The sequence below is a fragment of the Manduca sexta genome, chromosome 20 (assembly GCF_014839805.1).
Source record: "Manduca sexta isolate Smith_Timp_Sample1 chromosome 20, JHU_Msex_v1.0, whole genome shotgun sequence".
Lineage (NCBI taxonomy): Eukaryota > Metazoa > Arthropoda > Insecta > Lepidoptera > Sphingidae > Manduca > Manduca sexta.
Window position 1 is genome coordinate 10,950,028 of NC_051134.1, and position 17,441 is coordinate 10,967,468.

At 34.1% G+C, this 17,441-nt stretch overlaps 1 protein-coding gene across 2 annotated transcripts; it reads left to right on the forward strand.

Annotated features, from left to right (window-relative positions):
• The first annotated feature begins 498 nt into the window (after positions 1–498).
• On the forward strand, positions 499–17,080 carry LOC115440663 (geranylgeranyl pyrophosphate synthase). 2 transcript variants are annotated; one of them, XM_030165065.2, is made up of 8 exons: positions 499–543; positions 2,367–2,521; positions 9,494–9,638; positions 9,896–10,016; positions 10,393–10,532; positions 10,805–10,907; positions 11,346–11,473; positions 11,944–17,080. In XM_030165065.2, exons 1-8 carry the CDS (start codon positions 499–501, stop codon positions 12,049–12,051), a joined length of 945 nt encoding a protein of 314 aa, XP_030020925.1. In that variant the 3' UTR covers positions 12,052–17,080. The 2 variants fall into 2 exon arrangements, with proteins under 2 accessions (XP_030020925.1, XP_037296547.1); XM_037440650.1 differs by lacking the exon at positions 499–543 and adding an exon at positions 2,170–2,188 and having other exon boundaries at positions 11,944–12,098.
• Positions 17,081–17,441: the final 361 nt, after the last annotated feature.

Here is a 17,441-nt window from a genome sequence, read left to right on the forward strand (position 1 = left end):
AGCGAGCAAACTTATTAAAACAAAAGTCAAGTTCCTATAATTACTTCTTAATTAATATTGAATGAATCTCTCCTAGCCGAATTTCGGCCACCGAGGCTAACTGCCTCGGTGGCGTAGGCAGCCTGCGTAATAATATTATGTGCGTAACAGTATACTCTGTTAGATTTTCACCTATAAATTATTATTAACGTTAACACATACAGCATCGTTAAATTAGTCTTACTAAGCACATATATATATATATATATATATATATATATATATATTTACTGACTGCTCGTTATAATATTACATCTTACTAATAAATATACACAACAGTAATCTATGCTTAAAATTGATATCATTCGCAAACAAGAGTTGGCAACACTGCTTCTTGCTGTCAGCCGCCTGACTTGTGCTTTGTCAGTGTCAATTGAAGACGAGGAGGAAAATTGATTTTTCTAAACAAGTAAATTTTAATTTAAAACATATTGAAGCAATTAAAATAAATTAAACAACATGTCTCAAATTATTGCAAAGAATGGAGATAAATTTCAAGACGATGTGAGTACTGTTCATTTATTATGTATTATAAAAATAATATTGCAGGCTTTCCCGCATTATAAATTATTTTTAACGTAAAGATATGTTAGAGAATGATAAACAGTTTCGAAAGGAGAAAAGGCACTAATCTGTTAACAATAAGTAAAATGACGCAATGCTGTTAAAATGATATTACAAGCATTTACATCATAGTATACTTAGTCTGGCCATAAATACTGTTACACTTAATTATAAAAAAATATTACATTTGAATTTCGAATCTGTCATTTTTATACGATTGTTCATTGTGTTTTCTCATTTTGGCGCCAATACATTGTAAAATATTTTGCGATATTAAAATGGTGTGGGGTGATAAAGAGAACCGAATCGCTGTGATAGCATTACACAAAGTAGGTATGGAGCCAAATGCAATTTTTAAAACTCTCCATACACTTGGTATTAGTAAAATGTTTGTGTACCGGGCTATTAATAGGTACAATGAGACCTCCTCTGTTTGTGACAGAAAAGATCTGGCCGTCCACGTAGTGTTCGTACGAAAAAGGTGGTCAAAGCAGTAAGGGAAAGAATTCGAAGAAATCCTGTCCGAAAGCAAAAGATTTTATCTCGGGAAATGAAGATAGCACCTAGAACCATGTCGCGTATTTTAAAAGATGACTTAGGACTTGCAGCCTATAAGAGACGCACTGGCCATTTCTTAACTGATAATTTAAAGAAGAATAGGGTGGTAAAATCGAAACAACTACTGAAGCGGTACGCAAAGGTCACAGAAAAATTTTGTTTACGGATGAGAAAATTTTTACAATTGAGCAACATTTTAACAAACAAAATGACCGTATTTATGCTCAAAGCTCTAAGGAAGCTTCCCAATTAGTCGACAGAGTGCAACGTGGACATTATCCGACTTCAGTGATGGTTTGGTGGGGTGTTAGCTATGAAGGAGTGACTGAGCCATATTTTTGTGAAAAAAGGTATCAAAACATCGGCACAAGTGTATCAAGATACCATTCTTGAGAAGGTAGTTAAGCCCCTTAACATCACCATGTTCAATAACCAAGTATGGTCCTTCCAGCAAGACTCGGCGCCGGGTCATAAAGCTCGGTCCACGCAGTCTTGGTTGGAATCGAACGTTTCGGACTTCATCAGAGCTGAAGACTGGCCGTCGTCTAGTCCCGATCTTAATCCGCTGGATTATGATTTGTGGTCAGTTTTAGAGAGTACAGCTTGCTCTAAACGCCATGATAATTTGAGTCCCTAAAACAATCTATACGATTGGCAGTGAAGAATTTTCCCATGGAAAGAGTGCGTTGCTTCTATTGATAACTGGCCTCATCGTTTAAAGGACTGTATTGCAGCCAATGGAGACCACTTCGAATAAGCTTTTTATATTTTTAATTGTTTTATATTTATGTATTAAACTGACACACTGTAAAAGTAATAAATGTTATTTGCAGTTAACAATTTTCTTTTTTCTTTATTACAATATTTATGGCAAGACTAGGTAGATACATAATTCGATTTTGTAAGCTTCGTTAAGGTTTCAAATCTTCTGTTTTCTAATTAACGTAGGAGTATTAAAACAAGGATTTTCTTTTTTCATTAAATCAAGCCTTAAGAAAGTAGTGAGCGTTTGTATATTAAATAAATGGTAAACCTTTTCTGTTCTAATCTATGCATACTTATATATTTTTTTATACTTGGAGATATTAGTATTATTTATCAAAACCAGTTTACAAATGCATATTCTAGTCTACATACAGTAAAACAACTTCTAAATCATAATCATTAAAAACAATTAAAAAATAAAAACAAATTTTGCTACTCAGAAAATCCTGACTCCATTCATGTACATTCAACAAGTACCGGGCAAGCAGATTCGTACGAAGCTTGCATCTGCCTTCAACTACTGGCTCAAGATTTCCGAAGAGAAGCTGCGTGCGGTGGGAGAGATTGTGCAAATGCTGCATAACTCTAGCTTGCTGTGAGTACCATTATATTGTCTTTTTTCTTTAAAGGCAGAGATGATCACTTCTTTGAATGACCCAGTTGTACTTTTTTCTGGCAGGTCTCTCATATTTGAGAGTCCGCCTGGGTAAGTACTTCTGCAATATCTATTTCTGCTGCCAAACAGCGTGTAGTCACTGTTGTGTTCCGGTTTGAAGGATATTGTAGCCAATGTAATTACTCGAGATAATAAAACTTAGCATCTCACATCTCAGGATGGTGTGCGCAGTGGAATACCAAACAATACTCTGTAATTCAGGGTATTGGATGGTGTTTCTACTGTTTATGGGTGGTCTTATTGTTAACCTTCAGGCAAACGGCAAGCTCATTCCATCATTCAAAGCAATAATAAAATTTAAAAAGTTTATTGTTTACCACCTTATAAAAAAAATAATAAAAAAAGCTACAGTTAAAGAATAACAATTATCTTTTTCAACTATATATTTGTATATATTTGGCATTATTGATGATAATATTATCTACTATTACTAGTGAAATGGGTACTGATAACCTATCTCTAATTTATCACATAATTGTCAATTTAAAAGAAAGATGAGTCATATATTTATGAAATTGTTTTTTCATTTTAATATGTTTATAACTTGTTCATACATAGGTTTAATATATCTTTTTTTCTTCATTCTTATTTGATTATAATTTCTTATTTGATTGCAACTGTTTTTTGCCCATTGGTCTTATGAACATGATATTTAATTCATGTATTAATACAATTTATATGCATAGAAACATAAGCAAATATGTTTTATGCATTCTCTACATATATACATACATAATTTTATGAAGTTCTCATAATAGGACTCATTTTTGTTCTTTATTATTATCAAATATTAACGTTATATAAATTATAACACAGAAAGAATTATTTAAATCTGGTAAAAAATCAACAAGTTATAAGTCTTTCAATTTCGGTAGAAGGGGTAAGTAACAAGAAACAGAAAAGAGGCGCAATATCCACGTGTGACGTCATCGGGCATTACGATGCATGCGAAAGACAGAGATGAAGCGAAATCCCCACTTCGTGCCCACTTCGGCACATAGTAATATTTGAAATATGAATTACTGGCTCATTTTTTAACAAATTTTAATACAGTTTTCGCAGAAGGGTTTCTTTTTCGTATTATTAACCATTACATATAGAATAATGTAAAAAATCGAACATAGGATGGTCCCCTATTGTTTGGTTATATTTATCCTATATGACAATGGGTATTATGCCTTGTAATGACAAAATATCAGCCCTGTATTATATACTGTCCCACTGCTGAGCACGGGCCTCCTCTACTACTGAGAGGGATTAGGCCTTAGTCCACCACGCTGGCCTAGTGCGGATTGGTAAACTACACACACCCTTGAAATTCCTATAGATAACTTCTCAGGTATGCAGGTTTCCTCACGATGTTTTCCTTCACCTATAAAGCGAACGATAATTCACAAAGAATACACACATAATTTTTTAGAAAAATCAGAAGTGTGTGCCCTTGGGATTTGAACCTGCGGATATTCGTCTCGGCAGTCCGTTCCACAACCAACTAGGCTATCGCTGCTTATAATGTTGCTTGTAATCGCTGTTGGTAATGACATAATGGTATAAAAATTATTACCAGTAATATATAAATGTGAGTGAAATAAATATCCAACTACAAAAGAAAAGAAATATGATCAAACTGACAGATGAAAGGAGCCAATCATATTATAGCTAGCACTCTATGGATTCTCTATTCTATGGATGAGGTTAAAAAAATAGTACATTAAGAAAATAGTTTTTTTTACCCATTTGTATCTGAAAAATATTGGTGGTAGGTCTCTAAGTCTGCCCATAAACAGTAGAAGCACCATCCAACACCTTGAATTACAAAGTATTGTTTGGTATTCCACTGCACTCACCATCCTGATACATCAGATATTAAGGCGATACCTCAAGGTCCATTTTCATACATTTTGTTTCGGCTTTAATCTGGGTAACTAAACAAGTATTGGCAAGTAAAGAATTTAAATTCACGTCTAGTTAGTGATTAGTTCTCGCAGTTGGAAGAAAAACGTAAAAATAATTAATAATCATGGATATTTCGGCCTTTAAAATTTAATATGACGAAATTTTAAAGGCAGAAATATCCATGATTATTAATTATTTTTACATTTTTCTTTCAACTGCGAGAACTAATCACTAACTAGACGTGAATTTAAATTCTTTACTTGCCAATACTTGTTTAGTTACCCAGATTAAAGCCGAAACAAAATGTATGAAAATGGACCTTGAGGTATCGCCTTAAGTCTTCTTATGTCCAGTAGTTACACTAGCTACAATATCCTTCAAACCGGAACACAACAATTACTACATACTGCTGCTTGGCGGCAGAAATAGACATTGCGGTGGTACCTACACAGGCGGACTCTCACATATGAGAGACCTATCACCAGTGAAAATATGAAAAGATGTGGTCTATGTTGTTTCTTGATTTTCCGTAACAGTCATAGAGTTAGATACGCAATCACAATAATACTATGAATTTGTTAATAAACTTCTCAATATTTATGAACAAAATATATAACTTTTATTTACATTCAAAAGAATAAAATTCGTAAAGTTTATATCATGAAATTAATTTTATTAATCAATTTAAATGGGTAGTGCCAACACAAATTATGTTCAGAAAAAGTTTTATGATGTTTGGTGGTTATAAATAAACACATAGTTGTGTTTCTGCCAGCGATTGGGCACATGGCGAGATATTTCTACGGCCTACAAAAAAAATATTGTGTCTAAAGATATATGTGTATAAAAACTAGGATAGGATCGTCTACGCGCAAGTCTTTCACATGAACAGATTTTACACGTTTTTTTAATGTTATAATTTACTGCGTTTGCGTGCCCGGTACGACAACTGCTTTGAGGTCCCAGGTTCAAATCCGGGGCCAGGCAGCGATATTATAAAAGATATATTCCCACTAAAATACAAAATGATTATGAGTAAGAAAATTAAAATTGCTATTTTTGGTGTAAATATCCGCTATTCAAGGACAATTTTTAGCACAATATTAGTAGAGATAAATACGTGTATGTGGTATCATTTATAACCCCAATGTCAAAATGACTCTGTATACCATATTCATTATTGAAATTCACAAATTAACGTTTCTTACATTATACAGTATTCATAAACTTGCAAAGGTATAACAAGGAATAATAATAAAACAGAAAATAATTTCATTTCTTTTTTTAATACAATACAAATGTTTTTCTATGAAATTTTTGTGCACAATTTTCAACTGCGCGTCTATTCTCCTTCGAACGAAGACAGGAAAATTATAATTACTGTGCAAATGATCTTTGCACTCGTCATGCGAGTATCTGGCGTCAAATCTACCGTGCTGGTACTAGTGTACGTCGGAACATACATAATGACTGGCGATGTTTTAATTTTGTACATCTAGGAATCATATTCGTAGCCATTTTACTGATGTTTTTTTGTTAAACTGAATGAGGACACGTGCAAGCTGCTCTGATGATAACCATGATCATATGGTATTACCACACTGCATACTATATAAAAATAATACTATCAGCCCTGTATTATATACTGTCCCACTGTTGGGCACGGGCCTCCTCTACTACTGAGAGGGATTAGGCCTTAGTTCACCACGCTGGCCTAGTGCGGATTGGTAGACTTCACGCACCCTCAAGATTTCTATAAAGAACTCATTTCATCACGGACTAAATGCACAGTGTGGCTTTTATCCTAGGAAAAAAGTGCGGACGACGACACAACAAAATGTATTTGCACAAATAAATAAACTGTGTACATAATATTGCCGTTTGGACAGTCGGCATTTTACACCCAACAAACTTTATTTGACGTCATATTTTATTCAGACTGTTGCATTATAATTCTACATTAATTAGTAATTACATAAAATATTATTATAAACATAACTATTGTACGTTCTCATGCTTAATCAGTTTTTTTACCCAAAAAATCTAGTAACTTCGAGAGTATAATGAATTACCCATGTTATTTCAACTACAATTTGTATAATAATAAAGAAATAATGTTTTATAAAACTCATTAGCTATTTCAATTTAAATATGTCTAATCGCCGTTTTCAATAAACGCTTCAATTCGTTTTTTAAAATCTGTTGCGAAAATGGACCAATCGGAGCAGTTTTTTTGACATACTTACAAATAATTCATTTTGATTGGTTGATTCTCGAGATTGGATTGATTCCACCGATTTGTTGAAAATCGTAAATCAACAATGAAACGGTATTTGTAGAAAAAAAATGCATTAAAAAGGACCCAATTTGTTTTAGACCTCTAATGATGAAAGTTTCATTACCGGTGCCATACGTGTTCGTATTCAGCAGGTAAGCTATGATAATAAACGGCAAGTCTGATAATACGTTGGTATTCTGCATATAATTGTTTAAAACGTGTGTTCAGGGCATAAGTCATAAGGAAGTAATTTTGCACTAGCATTTGTTAATAAAAAAGACAATGGTGGTGGAACTAATTGCACTTATTTTTCTATATTTGGGATTAAAGAAACGAACAATAAATTTTGTAATATTATTTTTAATATTACATAAATATCGAAGATAATTTTATAACTAAATTATTCACGGTTTTACAAACACTTTTATTAACTTTATCAGCAGGAACCATCTAAATAACCATATCAATTTTATTGTCATTATTATAATGTTTATTATTTACTTATCTCTGAGCGAGTTGTGACTTGAATATTTCAGGCAGGAAAGACCTTTTTAAATAATTAAATATTTTCACTTACGCGATATACTGAGTCATGGTAAGCGACGATATTACAAATTCAAAACATTTGGGGGCAGCCTACTTCTACTGTAAGCTTTGAAATCTAATAAACTTTGTCTAGGACACAGGACCTCCCTAGAATATGACTAGTTACTCCCTTGCATAGAAAAATATAATATGGCAAACTTTGAGCGAAACAATGGACTAATGGTGTAATAAAATTATTTTAGCACCTTTTTGTAAAATATATCTCGCGCCATTTATACCTATATCAAGCGTCTCTTTCCTATAAATCCTATTTGTATCAAAAATCTCAATGAATTAATGAACAAATCGGTTTTGAAGTCGTGCCCGCCCCTGAGTAGTTTGATGCCGTACCCTGAAATGTTAAAGCAACCTACAATAGTACCACCAAAATTATGCAATCTGCAATTATCAGAACACGGGAGCAGTCTCTTGGATACGCGCTCTTTGAAAATAACTAGTTTAGCCAACATCTATGCTCAAGTTTCGGGTTTAAATATTTAAAATGTATATGTCATTTTTGGAATCATAATACTTCAGTTTAAGGTAGGGATAGAGTTTAATTATAAATACGATAAAATACTGATATCCTTGTATGATATAAATGAGAAATGTGCAGTGGAACTGTATATATAACTCAATTTCGTTAAGGCGGTTACAGCAATAATATTTTCACTGACGACATAAAACAGGGCTGGTTGCTGGTATAATTAGTAGTTTGAGAGTATTTCCGCATCGTGAATTGTGAACTACATGACAAAACAAGCAAGAATATACCTTAAAAGCGAAATGTTTTTACATCCTGTCGTCACGTAATATAACATTATGGCGTATCGATATTTAACCGGAAAATGGATGATAACTCCGCCTTCATTATCAAACTGGTGCACGCTGGGTTCGATAACTCGAATCCTGCAGCAATGTAACATATTGAAAACAGTAATTGCAAATGTTTGATCACTAATAAGCAGATGGACATTATTGCGAGTGACTTTGTAAATATTTTGACGAGGTATTCTTTTATACATGCAAGATAATGTGACCCCACTACACCTGATGGTAGTGGAGTAGGATCTAATAGAATGTCGACTGACGAGAGATGATTATCGTTCGACAGTCGACACAATTATACCTCCTGTTGGAGCTGGATATACACAGGCTGATCCCGAACGCGACGCACTTACGTGGGCCACTATGGCGGGTTTTAACACCTTGTGTACGGTGGTCGCTATGAGGATGAATATAAAATATATCCTACCACCAGCAAATATATGGAAGTAGTTTACTATTAGGTTAATTATCGCATTTACTATTAAGCGGAATGCAATGTACTACAAAAGCCATCACAGTAATAAAACTTGCGGCAAATGATGACTCAAATATATTAATACTCAAGCAACGTACATTTCGTAGAACAACAACGATTTTGTATTTATGAATGGTGTGATTTAAAATTATAATATGTATGAAGTGCGTGTCGACCATAATTAAATAATCATTCATAATGTATTTGCACTTGGCGCCGTTTCCTACAATAGGATGGCATCATCAGATTTTATCTTTCGGAGTTCTGGAATCTCATCCTAAAGTAGTAAAAATATAAATTTTTAGGTTTATTTTTTTTTAACTACCAAAATGTTAATTATTAAATTGCCTATCAAATTGTGTTGGATACAAATTAATATTAGGTATGATGTCTACTTTACGAAGGAGATGCAGGTAATGAATTTTTTTGTAGCATTTCCATCATAAAATAAAAAGAAACAGTATCCATATTATACAATACTCTAAACAACCAAAGATAATTAAAATCTAGCTAGAAATATGTAAATTTTTTTTTCTATATGAATTATAAATTTCGAAAAATACAGTTAGCACGCTGTTTTGCTGGTGGCACCGCCTTAAAATTGCTGTTCAATTTGCTGTAAAATCCTTCAAACGGGTAAGCAAGTTAAAATGGCAGGAGTAAAAGTGCGATTCTTTGCCGTATCTTTGTCATGCATCAAGTCAAGTTGTCGATCTTGGTTCAAACCTCCTTATTATATTTGCTCTTTGGTTCATAATTGACTGACACGGCCGACGTCATTTAGTATATGTTACCAAAGGCTCTATTACTTAAAGCTGATGTTTATTAGGATCGACGACATTCAAGACAACAGCATCCTAAGGCGCGGGATACCGGTCGCACATTCCATCTACGGCGTGGCCAGCACGATCAACGCCGCCAACTATGCCATGATCATCGCCCTGCAGAAGACCCTCGAGTTAGGACATCCGCTGGTAAATATTATGAAACTCTCCAAGGCTTGTGTTAGTTCTGAGCTATCAACTTACGCCCACTCACGCTTTTGTCCCCAAAGGAGTAGACATAGGCGTGACCAGTGCAGCTAGTTCTTGCCATGAGTAGTATTTTGTTCCTTTATTTATTGTTACAAGTTTAAAATCGTAACTATCATTTAAATTGAAACTTAGAATAATTCGAATTTTGATTCGTAGAGCGACCACACAGATCTACTCCTTCAACAATCTATTTTCAGGGTACAACAGTGTACACCGAGCAGTTGTTGGAGCTGCACAGAGGACAGGGCATGGAGCTGTATTGGAGGGATAACTTCCAATGTCCCTCCGAGGAGGAGTACAAGCAGATGACTATCAAAAGTGAGTGATGGAAACAGCCATCAACGGCATATTAAAGAAAGCTAATGTTCATTTTTTGTTTGACTTAGTTGGCTGATTTATCTTATACTTCTTTTTTATTAGTAGTTTAGTGTTTTCAGTTATCATTTTGAAGGCTTTATTTTTACTATTTAATTATATTTTTTTATCTTTCTTAAGGAGCTTGGTCGTTATTTCACGACTATGTCGCTCCGTACGTCCGCTTTTACCGGTGCCTACTTACTTTTCATGAGAAAGGTTAAATTCTTAACTTGTCATGACATAATAAGAGGCGGGGTATTTAATAAGGAACTATTGGAGTTAGTCCTCTATAATATAAAAGGTAACATCGATTGCAAATATATGTTATTAATTACAGAGACTGGTGGGTTGTTCATGCTAGCGATACGTCTGATGCAGCTATTCAGCGAGAACAAGTCGGACTTCACCAAGCTCTCAGCCATCCTCGGTCTGTACTTCCAGATCAGGGACGACTACTGCAACTTGTCTATGCAAGAGGTGATTACTGACCAGAACAAAAAGACCTGATTTTAGAGCACTTTTGCTTTTAAAGTTAAACACTATTGATATAACAAATTAGTTATATGTTTAACAATATGCCTAGGTTTTTTACTTTTCTGGTCAAGTTTATATGACTTATTATGAGTATTCATATTACTGGCAACCAGGCAAATTGTGTATGTATCAACTAATAAACTATATTATTGATTTTGTACGGTTAGTGTCGACTAAGGATAAAAATTGTGTAAATGTTGCTTTTATTTATTTAGTACACAGAAAACAAAAGCTACTGTGAAGATCTGACCGAAGGCAAGTTCAGCTTCCCGATCATCCACGCCATCAGAAACCAGGAGGGTGACAACCAAGTGCTTCGTATCCTTTACAAAATACCATTTGCTTTTAACATCTGTTTCTGTATCTGTTTTATTCATTATGTTGTATACAATAAGTGCGTGAGGATCCTTCTAATGTGCTTTGGCTTATTAGTATTTAGTGCCTGGCCCCGCGTGATATTATTTTTTTTAATAAAATTCCTGTGTGAACAGTGCATTTTTCCAGGATAAGCCATTTCAAAAAGGATTTTTACACTTCATCTCGTTCAAATCGTCATACTTCATAGTAATAATAATTATATAATAATATCAGCCCTGTATTATATACTGTCCCACTGCTGAGCACGGGCCTCCTCTACTACTGAGAGGGATTAGGCCTTAGTCCACCACGCTGGCCTAGTGCGGATTGGTAGACTTCACACACCTTCGAACCAACTTTATATTACGTGCGACTTATAGTTTTCTAAACAGCCATCAGACATATTAAGGCAGCGCACACGCGATGTTGAAGTGAAGAGATATTGCATCACGTTGTTAGAGAAGCTCGGCAGCTTCCGATACACGAGAGGGATACTGCACGCTCTCGACTTGGAGGCTAGGAGTGAGGTATGTCCCTAAATATACTGTTTGGCTATAGGCCTTTTAAGTCGACTAATTTGGACCAGAGAGCAGTGGCGAAAGGTGACATTTTCCGAAAGGGACACAATATTTAGGTACTAATATGCATAAATGAAGTCTGCAAATCGTTCTAATTATAACCAGATTTTACATAATGGAAAGCCGGCAGGAATTGGGCTATATGGACCTTTTCGCCACTGCCAGAGAGAGGTAATAAAGGTACGGTCACAGTTTGAATACAAGCCTTTTAAGTCGATTTATATTGGTTTAAGATATGGAATATTTTTAAAATATTTTTACCTTGTCGCTATTAGCCCTTTGAGTATATTTTTTGCTTTTCCTTCGATGGAGCTGAAGAAGTTCTTAATGACCTTCAAAGCTGAACGGCGCTGTCTACTTTTACCAATTACAAACCTAATAGTTGTATTGTTTTTACATATTTTTGTTTGTATTTCCAGGTGAACAGACTCGGCGGCAATCCTCAGCTGGAAGCGCTGTTGGACGACTTACTCACCTGGAGGCGGGAAGGTGATGACATTCCAGATATTACAACCAACTGCATATAAGTTGTAGACATTTGACACATTGGGATCAATTTTGAAGTAATTTCAGGCAGAAAATAATTTGACAACTGTGGATTCTTGAAAAATGGTTTAGTTCGGAAGAAAAATTACTAAGTCGTAGCAATGAACTAAAAACGTGGTATCATTAGCACTTCAATTGTAATACATATTAAATTGGTCCCAATATACATATTATTAAGGTTAATTTTGCCTTATTGGTTCAAAACCTAGAATCGTGCCCTAATAGAAAATGGTATTATGATGTTTTAGATAAAACTTATAGGTCCAAAAATACCAGTGAATTTGAATTAACGTTTGCAGGAAACAATTTGTGGAATTTATAGTTTATGTTTTTTTGTAGTATATTTTCTCTCTTTTGCGGACATGGCAGTACCCTGGAATATTTAAGATATGAGAATAGTGGAGACCAAATGTCGACCAGTTCAAATGCAACTATTCTGACTGCTTTGTTTTGACAATGCGAGCTTCCGATATTGTCGTCCGACGACTTGTAAATTACGTTCCGTAGTAAATCGGTGACCGACTAAACACGGTCGCTTGCGTACACCGTAGTCGGTAATTTGAATACAGGCGGAGTTTGAATTTATAACTCAAACCAGTGCAATATGTAATAAATAATGTTGGTTTTTGCTGTTATGTGTATTTGGAATTTTTCGTTTGCAATATACGCTATTTTAATTGATCCCCGTAAAGTTGTTGATTTCAGATGTTTCTTTACGTCTCTGGGCGCCTAGTACTGGTTTCCTGCATATTCGATGTCAATTGCGACTGTGACAAAAAATCAGCGACATCTATTTTCCAAAAACCTAAACCAGTCCCTGAAAATAGTAGCTGGCAACACCGCTCGTGACTAACTTCGGGACGGTCAAATTAAATGGCGCATACTGTAATGTATATTCTTCTATCAGTTATGATCGTTACCGTTGGTGTATAGGGTGTTATGTGTTCTTAATTTTCTAGGAACTTGGAACTCATTCGAGACAAGTAATTTTTTTAATTACACGTAATATATTTTTTTTGGTAAGGTACCAATTAAAGGGAAAAGGTACCGATACCTAGTTTTTCTAGGCACTACGGATGTAATTCACTCGATTTCAGCAATATTTATACTTTTTTTTGCCAGCAATAACGTGAATTGTGAAAAATATTTGACTTTACCGCGTTATTTCCTGTCAACTTTGCGGTACTTCTGATACTCTTAACAGAGTGTCCCAAAATCTTACTTGAATCAATGTAGAGGACGTTGCTATTTGAAAATGAGCCTTAATGCACAAGTCAAAGAGCTAAGAAATGTGACGGTGCATTATTACGGGGGCTGAGAGCGTCCTTTTTGTGTTTGGCAACACTGGGGCCTTATTCTCTATGCCGCACCTTATTTTGACAGTGTGTAACAAGCACGGAACACAACGCATCATGTTTAGGACTATAGAAATTTGGCTTACAGAATACCGTTCCACGCACATTTCTCGAAGATAACATGACACGGCCGCGTTACGCGTTTACACTATCATACAGAATAAGGGCCCTGGTCTCGAATGAGTTCGTATATAAGTACGGTATAGCAGGTAGTTGTAGCGACCTAGTCTCGTTCCGGGGATATTACTTAGGCATAATTATGTTATTTATTAGACCATTTTTATTATATCGTAGTTGTACATCGGATGCTTAATTAACTTGTACTTACTTTACGCAAATAAGTACATTTTACGGCCATTTATATCGTTAAATAACATATTGATAACACAGTAGTGGAAAACGTCACCATTTTTGTGTGACTATGTATATTTTACGAACTATTACGAACGCATATTATAATAAAAGTCTAAAGTTTTGACAAATTAGATTATTTTTTTTTCTATTGTCGTGTTTCAGTTTATTTCGGTTCAAATGTATCAATGTATGATAATACTATAGACTACTTAAGAAAAATATAAACAGTAATATGTTACCATACAAATCATTGCGAAAATACTTTGGTACGAGCTCTCGTACTATTTTTTCCTTGTTGATGTAGAGACCAATTAATTCATTACGAAATAGCAAATTTGTAGAATATGTATAGATCAGTTTGTTTTTATATTAATCAATATATAAGTGTGTTTTTACTAATACTTTCAATAATGTAAGAATCTCTCATCGGCTATTTTGCGTTGTTACAATTTTAACTTTGATTCTTTGAATGCTTGGAATATACACTTGTAGTTTCTACATATCGCTTTATTGCATCTTTATATTAAATTGGTTGTAGTTGAAAAAAAGACAGAAGTTATGGCAACACAAATAAGCGCTCAATAGTGTTGCATTCCTAGAAAAAAAAACTTCACAACAAATAATTAAAAGACTATTAAAGACGTATCATAAAATGTTGTTCTCTTTAGAGGCGCAAGAATCTAAACGGAAATTATTCTAAATATGTTTGTTTAAATTATATTATATATTGTCTTCGATCGATTTAGAAATCTTTCGGGGAGCCCGTGTTCAGCAGTGGACATCCTGCGGCTCATGATCATGATGATGATGATTGTCTTCGAGGAAAAAGCACATTTTTTTCTGAATCATATGAAGACAATATAAAATAAAATAAACGATATGGTTATATGATAAAAATGCGCCACAAAAGTGTATTTACTAAAGAACAATTTAACTGCCACTATTATCAATTAATTTTTAAACAATTTAGAATAATTTCTAAGTATAATGTTGACCAAAAATTGTACCAGTCATACGTAATTTAAGGATTTTTCTATCTGATTATGAACGTATTGCTTGACACGTTAGTCGCTTAGAGGTGCTTGTAGTTTTAACAAATTGTAGAATACTTTAACGTTTGATTTGCGATATTAATATGAACTATTATGAAAATTATTGCAGCTTTTTAACGTTGCATTAGTTAATGTTTTTGCTGAATTTATTACATCGCCGTTCGAAGATTTTCTATGATTTTGACGATATATAGGGTGTTTCACTATAAACTGTACAATATTTTACGAGAAAACTGGCAATACTGTTATAGAAAAAAATAATACATAATGTTTGGGTAACATAAAATCCACGTTCCCAAATTTCCCCATCGATACACAATTTTACGCTCTATAAAATTCTCTGAAACTAGACAAAAAGATTAAATAAATTATTGACAAAATATTTTTTTTATCGGATTCAATTTTTTCTATCCCGAAGCACTCTTTAAAGCTTAGTAATAAAATCGATCTCGGCAATAATGTTATAAAAAATTATACATTTATATTTTTTTATTTGCAATGACTTTTGGTAATATCTTGATTTTGCAATACATAGCGACTAAGGAATTTGAATGTACTTAGCACGTAGTAAAATAATAGTGCCATTGTAAATGCAATTTTGAAGGTGTGACCTAGCTCCTAGACTACGTTTTATTTGTGACTGTTAAAGACACTATTTAATGCTTTTTCCTTCAATTGTACACTGCTTGCCGTTTAAAAATATCTTGAAGGAATGGAATTGGAAATAAGTAGAAATTATTGCGTATAAAATTGCCTTACAATTTGGTTGTAATATAATAAGTTATAAAATAAGGTCAGAAGAACGGGAAGAAAGTACAAGATGTTTGTATGGTCACACCTAGCTTCACTAAAATATATCTGGTTCACGAATATGTAATGCAATATTATCAATATAGCATTAATTTCAGCAATTTATGGTTTATCTTAGAGTTCGATATCTTGCACATTATTATCCCAGCGCCACACATAGCAAAAATATTTGAACTCATTGTTTGTTTGAACTCATGTGTGGCACGAGTATTTGCGTATTTGTGCAAAGATCGTTTAAATGTTTGCGTATTTGCCATTCGGTATCGGTTTTTCGACCACACGTCAAAGCGTTCAAAGTTATCGAGTTGCTAGAAAGAGAACCGATTATATACAAACCTAAAAGTAAAAGACTTAAAAATTTTAATTTGGTCAGTATCTGTAACTGTGTTCAAATGTGTGTTAAAGTCTTTGTTCAAATATTTGTCTGTGTGTGGCGCCGGCATTAGACATTGCACATTCCATAATGGGTGATTTTTGCTCTTTAATATGTATAGTAGGTTAGAATGTAGGCCTAATCGTACTTAGCAGGCTCACAATGCTATGATGCTAGCCAATGTCGACAATAATATGAAATAAGATTATGAAATGCTTATCGGTTTTATTATCAAAATATAGTACATATTGTAATTAAAATATAATTATATAAACCACATTGCGTGTTAAGTGTGTAATAAGTGGATGCTATGCGCCATATTTGAAGTGTGTTTTTCGTTTCTTGACCAGGAGGGACCTTGAATTTTTTTCTGCGTAAGTGAAAGCAGGGGAAACAGGGATCTATGCATAGAATGCGAATTTCGGATAATTCGACCAGCAAACTATCATATTGATATAGCACTTGTTATTTACGTTGGTAACGTTGAGGAAATAGATACGTTCAAACAAATAATTTGCTGGTAGAAGGATATATTTTATATCCGCTCGGATAGCGACCACCGTACACAAGGTGTTAAAACCCGCCATAGTGGCTCACGTAAGTGTGTCGCGTTCCAGGGTCAGCCTGTGTATCCGATACCAACAGGCCGGCACAATTGTGTCGACTGCCGAGGGGTAATCATCTCTCGTCAGTCGACATTCTATTGGACCCCACTCCACTTACCATCAGGTGCGATGGGTTCATTTTGCCTTGCCCGTATAAAAAATGATGTTGGAATTTTGTTTTCAGCTCTCATAGAGTGATAGTTAAGCGACTTTCATCCACTTACTAAACGCTTGATTCTCTTCGCTTTCGTTCATTGTTATCTATAACAGAATCGTGATGGACTTTATGTGATTGTTTTTGGCCACCAAAAATGTTATTGAATTTCAATATAAATCTTGCAAATATTAGTTAATTCGTGGTGATAAAGTGGTGATAAAGCGACAAAAGTCCATCGCAATGAGTATTATTTGAAAATGAAGTTTTCAATGTTGTTTCATTTAAAAATAAATCCTCGCATGTTCATTGTGTTTTATTTGAAAATACATCCATAATTGAAGTATATTCTATAGACACGAACATCCATATAAACTATTAGTTCAAAATCTGAACTAAAATGGCAACCAAAACGTCACTGATATAACCTATATATTTTCTTGAACAACAAATAGTTTTACTTATTTGACTAACATTTTTATTCAAATCCAGGTTTATAGTATAAAACGCGAGTCTAAGTATAAACATTATACTTAGACTCGCGTTTTTATATTATGAGCACACTCCGTACCTACACAACCACAAGCATCAATATTGACACCATAATAAAATCAATTTGAATGGATTACAGTTTAATTCAGTTGAACACAGTGAATGTTCGGAACGCC

Bases quoted from the DNA above. Each gene is read 5' to 3' on its own strand.
- LOC115440663 (XM_030165065.2), top strand. From the start codon at position 499: ATGTCTCAAATTATTGCAAAGAATGGAGATAAATTTCAAGACGAT. The intron at 2,522-9,493 runs GTGAGTACCATT...GATGTTTATTAG, and splicing joins CTGCATAACTCTAGCTTGCT to GATCGACGACATTCAAGACA. The intron at 10,533-10,804 runs GTGATTACTGAC...TTATTTATTTAG, and splicing joins GCAACTTGTCTATGCAAGAG to TACACAGAAAACAAAAGCTA.